At 42.6% G+C, this 7403-nt stretch overlaps 1 protein-coding gene across 1 annotated transcript in view; it reads left to right on the top strand.

Moving 5' to 3' along the window:
* Window positions 1–1340: 1340 nt before the first annotated feature.
* The window catches only part of zeb2b (zinc finger E-box binding homeobox 2b), a gene marked incomplete at its 5' end in the record, with an annotated part of 22792 nt that continues 16729 nt past the window's right edge, over window positions 1341–7403 (top strand). The window contains 2 exons of the mRNA XM_035677377.1: window positions 1341–1677; window positions 7212–7280. Coding sequence (XP_035533270.1) covers window positions 1341–1677; window positions 7212–7280 — 406 coding nt within the window. The remainder of the gene's footprint in view (window positions 1678–7211; window positions 7281–7403) is intronic.

Below are 7403 nucleotides of genomic sequence, written 5' to 3'. Positions count from 1 at the left end.
GTGAGGCATTTTGCATATTATACACTATTTATGTGAAAATGTAACATGCCATGGCACCTCAAAGCTATTGGATATAAATCTGTTGATTTTCACCAAAGACTTACGAGCTTGCTGCAGCTTTTTTTATTACTCAGAAACATAAATTCAGCTAAAGCACATTAAAAAAAGCCTCCACCTCTTCACTATGGTGGCTCAAACTCCGGGCCCTCCCATGATTGGCTCTTACCGCAGAACATTCCTGTACAAGCTGCCAATGAGGTGTGTCCCCATGTGATGCCATGCTTCTGGCTCGCCTAGTGCTCCATCTGCACTCCTCCAATAAGTCTTCTGATGTCCTTTTCTGCCACAATTTACGCTGCGGCGAGTGTGCGCTGAGAACCTGCCGATGGTGGTGACTAATTTGCACGTGAGCCACCTTTGATTGAGTTCACAGCCCTTATTTACAGGCCGTCTATTTTAAGAAAAGCAGGCATATGTCTGCGACTTGAGTGTTCTGGGACCGGGCGGGCCCTGCTGATGCTGCTCTGGAGTTTTGAGTGTGTGTGTGTGTGTGTGTGTGGTATGTACGTCAGCCTACCTCCCTGAATGTGTGCACTCAATAGGCCTCAAGGCCCTGACGTGTCTCTATATTTTCATATGTTAGGAAACATTTATATTTCTGTTCATGGTTCACTGGCAATGCAAATGTGAAGACATCCGAGGGATACACGTGATGAATAATCTAAATTACTATAGGTTAAGCCTTTTGTATGCATAGCAATGACATTTGTAATATTGTATGTGCTATGTGGAGCATCTCAAACGTGACGGGTATGCGCCGTAGGAGAGCCGTCCTGAAAGGTGCAGCTCGTTGGCATCCGAGGCATGTGAGCAGGACTGAAAATTAGTGGCTATTTTGGCTCGCATCTCCTCGACAGCTGTCTGCCCACCGCTGTGGTTCAGTCACAGATTCCAGTCGCGGATGCTGTAATTGGGGTGTAACCCACAAAAAAAAAAAGAAGAAAAAAAGCGCCTACGCCTTGGACCGAGCAGTGATGTGGGGTGACCTTTTTAATCTGGGAATAAACCTCAATTTCCAAAACAAGTCAAAATCCCTTTTGAGATTCCTCTGTCATTTATGTTTAGAGCTTAATCACATAGCTGACACTTCTTCCAAAGTAGTATACGCCTACATTCCTTCATCAATAACATTTCAAGCTGCCATTACTGACTGAAATGTTAAGTGATATCAAAAATCTGAAACTTGGACAAGAAGGATAAAAGTAGTATCAATAGTTGATCATATAGATTATTGCTGCACTAAAACAGTTGAGTCCACCCCTTCCCTCTGTCATATATAACATGGGCACTACATTATATCTCTGCTGTCCTTTCCCAAAATCTCCTGTACTGACCAGACTTTGTCTCTCTCTTTGTCTGTCTTAGCTCTGAACTACGAGAATGTGGTGGAGACTGGCTCAGAGACAGAGGAGGAGGACAAGTTGCCGGTGTCTGAGGAAGACCCCCTGATCAACGGCACAGGCAGCCCAGCCAGCCTCACTAACCCAGAGGCCTCACCGCGGGCCGAGAGCCACAGCCTGCTGACCAAGGAGGAGGAGGACGACGAGATGCGGGACAGCGGCGTGGAACACATCTGGCCCGACAATGACATGCTGAGTGCCTCGGTCGACGGTACTGGTGAGTGTCTCGAATCAGATGGTGAAGAGACTTAATGTGATTGGTTGAAGTGAACCTCAGGAGGAGGAGTTAGAGAAGAACAGATTTCAAAACTATAAGTTGGCTGAAGGGCAAAAGGGTGATTTGTTCTCTTTCTAAATTTGGGTTTCAGTCAAGTTTTGAGAGTTGTGGCTCTGCCCAGATTTTTCAGATAATTTTTTTGCCTCATGAAATGTTTGTGGAACCAAATCTGCAATCTGTTGTCCAGATATGTTCCAAAATGATATATCTGCTGTCTGAGAAACATTACCTGCACCCTTAGAAAGAAAAAAAAGCACAAAATATAGGGGTGAAAATGGAATTAAGGTATCATAAAATTGTAAAATATCATATTGTTAACTATTAAGTGGCCCAATTAACCTTAGTTTACAATAGTATTCAGAAATCTGGTTCAACAATTATATTAAAAACAGCTTTCAATCTGCCCGCTACACCAGATGTGTGGGGTTCAGGTGAGCTGTCAATCACAAAAACAACCACTAAGCTGACTTTCACATTCTTCATAGCGAATGTGTGCACATCCTGCCACTCGTGGTATCGTCTTATGCCATAAACCCCACCCATCTGGTGCCCGAGTAGACTTAAACAAACCCCACAAAGTGTTTTGCAAACACTGCTTGAGCCAGGTCTGACGGTGAAGCCCCAGCGATGCTCCCTCAGCAGACAGACATGATAAACAGTTTCTTTGTGTGTGACAGAGACCATTTGGTTCATGCTTAGAGAAAAGTCCTGCTCAGAGCCAAACAACAAAAAATATTTACAGTAATGTATAAAACCTCACAAAAAAAGCCTGTGAGCTGCAGATAATGAAAACAATGTGAGGTGAGAATGTGGTTGATATGATTCAATGTTTCATCCTGCAGGAGATATGAGATGTGACGTTACTTTTATTCAAACTGTATCAGTGTTTATGGTATTTCAGCTACTTCCAACAGTGACTGATGCCGTGTAATACCTCCTCCCTAGCAAGCTGCTTAATCCCAGGCAGGTGATGCCTTCCCAAAGTTGACTGACTTATCATCTTTTGTTGAGCAACTCCAATTGCAGGGGCTCCAGTCACGGATGCTTGAAAGATAAATACTTTTAATTAGGGGGCAGGGTATAATCATTAAAGGAAGCCAGACTGCTGCAAAAAGTCATTAACAATCTTAAATGAAATTTTTATTTTTATGATAGCCATTTACATGTATAATAAGAGTCAATGATTCTTGGAAGCATGTGACAGGAACAGAGTATGGCGAGAAGTCATGTAAGACAGCCAATTTAAATGAGCTGGGCCTCGCTATTCATTTCTGCTAATGAACTAGCTGTGCGCAGTGCCGAAAAACGGAGGAACATTCAGCAGTCTTAAATTTTAATATGGGGGAAAATTGCACATTTATTAGGGATGAAAAAAACTTAGTGGGTATCAACATTTGCTTCTCCTAAATAACAGTTCACACTGGCTCCTTAAGGGAGGGGGGAGAAAGAAAAGACAGTTTGGTAAATAAATCAAGATAAAGGATAAACAAGCTGTCGTTGCATACGGTAATTGTTTATTTGATAAAGACCTGCGGTGCCATAATGTCTGTAATTCGACTATGTTGCAATTCCCAGATAATATGCTTCTTGTGTGATAAAGTGTCTGACATATTTCGGAGAGCAAGTCAAGTTCATTAGAGCGTTTGGGAGTCTCTTTCCCAATCTTGCGGGTGCTGTGTTTCCCAGCCTGTTTTTTTTCCTCGGTGCCTAAGTGTCTACAGTGATACCTCAGCACATAACTTAGGCCTGAGATAAGTTAGCAACCCCCCACCCCCCTCCTCCTCTCTACTCGGACTGATTTGGTCGTCACTCCCCTATCAAGAGTTTTTACACAGGTCTTGGAAGTGTGAGGGAATGTAAGCGGCTGTAGACTTCAGAAGTTTGGGAATTGCAGTAAAAGCCCGCAAAAGATTGGACAGATGTCCCCCCAAAAACACAAACAGACACTTTAAGGGCTCATTTTATTTATCGTGATGCTTTAAATGTGTCTTCTACCAGAGAGCAACACAGCCTGAGACATAACTAATGCGTGTAAGAAAGAAAGTGAAAAAAACAGTTTATCGCAGAGCCTCTTCTGATTCCAGGGCACAATCAGAGTCTTGTGTCTGGCGTTGTCCTTGACATTCCTTCATCCCACAGTGAGGCTGGACGCGATGTGCTGGAAAGCATGACATCATTATCACTGACAGACATTTTCAAATAAATCACCTGCGTTCTGTCTTTGCCCTTTTTAAACTCTTCTCTAGGGCATCAGGAGGATTTCTGACTTAACATTGCAGCAATCACAGGCTGTAGAAATCCAACTTCTTTCCTCATGTTTGCTCCATCCTCAAGACACATCATTTGAAAAAAAAAAATTTTTTTTCACATTATTGTCAGATTTGGCCTTCTGTTTTTGATGAAACAGTGGTTCTTGTTTTCTTTGCACATTTATCAAGTTTTGGAGTTATTAATTTGTCATTTAAACACCTACTGCATCCAGGAGTTCCCCGTGTTGTTCAATCATTGCAGTGTTTCAGATGCTTTTCCACTCTGCCAAAAATAAAATCTAGAGGGAAAACACTGTATTCTTTGGCTGTAAAATGCTCAAATTTGAAGGGATGGAACATTGACACAAAATATGTGATATTGACAACATGAGTCCAAAAACATCAGAGATGGTATCAGATTTTAAAAACCTGTTTTAATCCAATCTTGTTTTGTGTCTGAGGCTCTGAAGCTAGTGTGTGCGTACTAGACAGACTCAGGATGAATGAGGCTAAATGCACAAAGGCAGAACTTTAAAGCGCCTGCGACTGCGGTGACTGGCCATAAAAATAGGAATGTTTTCAAAATAAACAGCATCAGAGCTGCTATGAAAATAGGTGGAATTATGGTCAGGCCAAGGTATTCTGGACTCCTCCTGCGTCCAGAGTCGACTCTCGAACCTCAACATCGCTCTTCAGGGAGGTGTGTACCTTACCGCCTCAGGTCTCCTGTGATTTACTACTGACAAAACACACTTTTCCAGCAGTTAGTGGACAGTTTAATTCAACATGCTTTCCACTACCAAAAATAGGCACATATTTGTGGCATAAATGATTCTGAAGAAATCAAATCCCTCTTTTTTTCCTTGTTTTTTTTTTTTTTTACATTGCTTGTGACATTGTGAAATTTGAGATCCTCAAAGGAGATAAAGCCATGAAATCGGACATGTCTTATAAAATCTGTGTAAAGGAGGCTCTGCAGCAGCTACATCAGTTCCTTTTTTTACTATAGAACGACCAGGCACCCTAGTCACCACAATGACACTTTGTCCCACTTGAATGTAGCTCAGACTGGCATGGATTTATGCATGTATGTGTGCCAGAGGCTGTAGCAGTGAGGTGTTCGTGGTATTAGCCTACCTCCTACTGGAAGCAGCCGTCCCTCCCTTTAGACCACAGATAACAAAAGTTTTCCAAGGTAAATAGGGGAGAGTGGAGGGCCTGTAAATCCCACCGGTCATCCCCTTGCGTCAGACCCAAAGTATGCAGCCAAATTTGATTACCCAAAGCAAACACGGTGCCTACGAGGACACAGTAATGTGAGGGAGTTTTGACCGTGTTCAGCGCGAAAAAGGGGAGGTTTTCATACATACTGATACCAGTGGGTATATTTTAATCTGTGGTGGAGGTTTGTTTTTATCTGTTTTGTCTTGTCATAGCTTAATTTATGTTGTTTAAAACCCATTTATTTTCTCATACTGCGACTGCGGTTTTGATGCTGTTTGGCAGACGTGCAATCAAATGTACAGGAAAAAAAGAAAAGAAAAAATCCCAGCAACTGGAAAGTTAAACTAGGACTGAGTCTAGAGTCTGTCATTATTCTCAGAAGCCATTGACAGGGGTATTTATCATTTCACCGCAGAAGCCAAATCTTTAATTTCAGAGAAAACCCTGAATTGCAAGCCTTCCAAAGCATTCCACAACTATTAAGCCCATTGTTTTTAACTAAAAATACAAATTCATTTTGCTTCTTGCTTTTGTGTAATGTAATGTAACCAGGATAACATTATTATCAACAATACACCCACCACCTTTCCTGTAATATCTTAGCCAGGTTTCTCTTATGTAGGCGCTCATCCTGGTTTAATAGCCATGGGAGAGTCAGATACATCAGATCCTGCTGTGGACTGGTTAAAAAAAAAAACTTCACAATGCAACACTTGTAACGTCCTTGCAGGAGCAGCAGAGCAAGAACAGATGCGTGTAAGGCACACAATGCAGGTTTTTTGTTCATTTTTTTTATAAAATACAAAGCCCCCGTGTTCTCGGAAGCACCTTGATTTAATTTTTACCGACGAAGCAGGAAGGAGGGACCCGGGACTCCTTAAGCTGATTGTCCAGTCAGTGTCCTCCTGTCGACCGTGGGGGGATTCATTTGTCAGAAGAGGGTTTGTTTATGAGCCTGTCAAATCCACCGGTTATTTACCGCCACCTCACCTGTGCCAGGACAATATCTGCACAGACTGGGTGCCATTATCCTGATGGGCAGTAAGAACCTGTACTGTTTGAACCAATGCTCCTGGGGGGTTAGTTATTCAAACATTTTTCCGAGCCAGGTTTTCTCTAGGGGGCAGGAATAAACTGATTGGTTGATGTAAACCTCAGTAGGTGGAACCAAAAATCCAGAGTCTTATATGTCCAAAATTAAACCGCTTAAATTTACCCAGTAAGAATTGATTTGTTGATTTAAAAGACTTCCAGGCGTCGTAGGTGGCTCTCCTGGAGCCAGGACAGTTTGAACAAGCAATTTCATCTTTCAAATGCTGCTTCCGTCTAACTAAATTACCAGAGAACATTAATTCTTTGTCTCCACCCAACTGAGGTTTCCCCCGACCAATGAGGTTATTTCTGCCTCCAGAGCAGCTCTGCCCCTAAGAAATGTTTGTGCAACAAAAACTCTTAATTTGTGGTTAAGGGTTGTATTCTTTTCAGTTAGTAGCAAGCAAGGCACCAACTCTGTTAGGGGGTTGTGGCAAATCAAAAAAATGTGTGCGCTCACAATACTCCAAGCAGCTTTGAATAAAAGCATCCACCAAATGACATATGATAAAACAAGCGTGATCCTGCATGCAGAGGATTGCAGCAGCGTCACAGCCAGGGAGTAATAAGCTCAGCCTGCGTGTTGGCTGGAGCTCTATGATTGCTCAGGTGGATGTGCTCCGTGTTGTATTTAATCGCTCTGTTTGGCGATTGAAGCTTTTCTTTGCCTCCCCCGCCGCTTGTTGTCATGTTAAAGGTAAATAAGTCACTGTCTGGCCCAGATGATAGCATTCATTAAGCATGCCGAACAAAGCCGCGGCGCGCTGCAATGCACAGCGGTGCCTTTATTGCTTTCTCCATACCTTCTTCTTAAAGGCCTCATTGTCAGCATTTGTTGGGTTGGATGGTACACTGAGGTACTCACCCCTCCTTCTCCCCCGCACCCCCTTCTTCTCTGTTTCTGTGCAGATGAAATAAAAGATGATTTTGACACCCTGGGGCCTGATGCCACTTTGCAGGCAGTTGGAAACGGTACAGGTGAGTTGACTAAAGATGTGAATTAGATTTTTGCATGTTGTTCTTTTCCCAACAGTCTATTTGACTTAATGTCCCTGATACCTACATTGCTATAGAACAGTCTGTGTGTGTGTGTATATATAT

This window comes from Morone saxatilis, unplaced genomic scaffold (genome assembly GCF_004916995.1).
Source record: "Morone saxatilis isolate NCDOM2014 unplaced genomic scaffold, NCSU_SB_2.0 Contig6, whole genome shotgun sequence".
NCBI lineage: Eukaryota > Metazoa > Chordata > Actinopteri > Moronidae > Morone > Morone saxatilis.
Note: the sequence above shows the minus strand (reverse complement) of the source record. Positions and strands in the feature narration are given on the sequence as shown.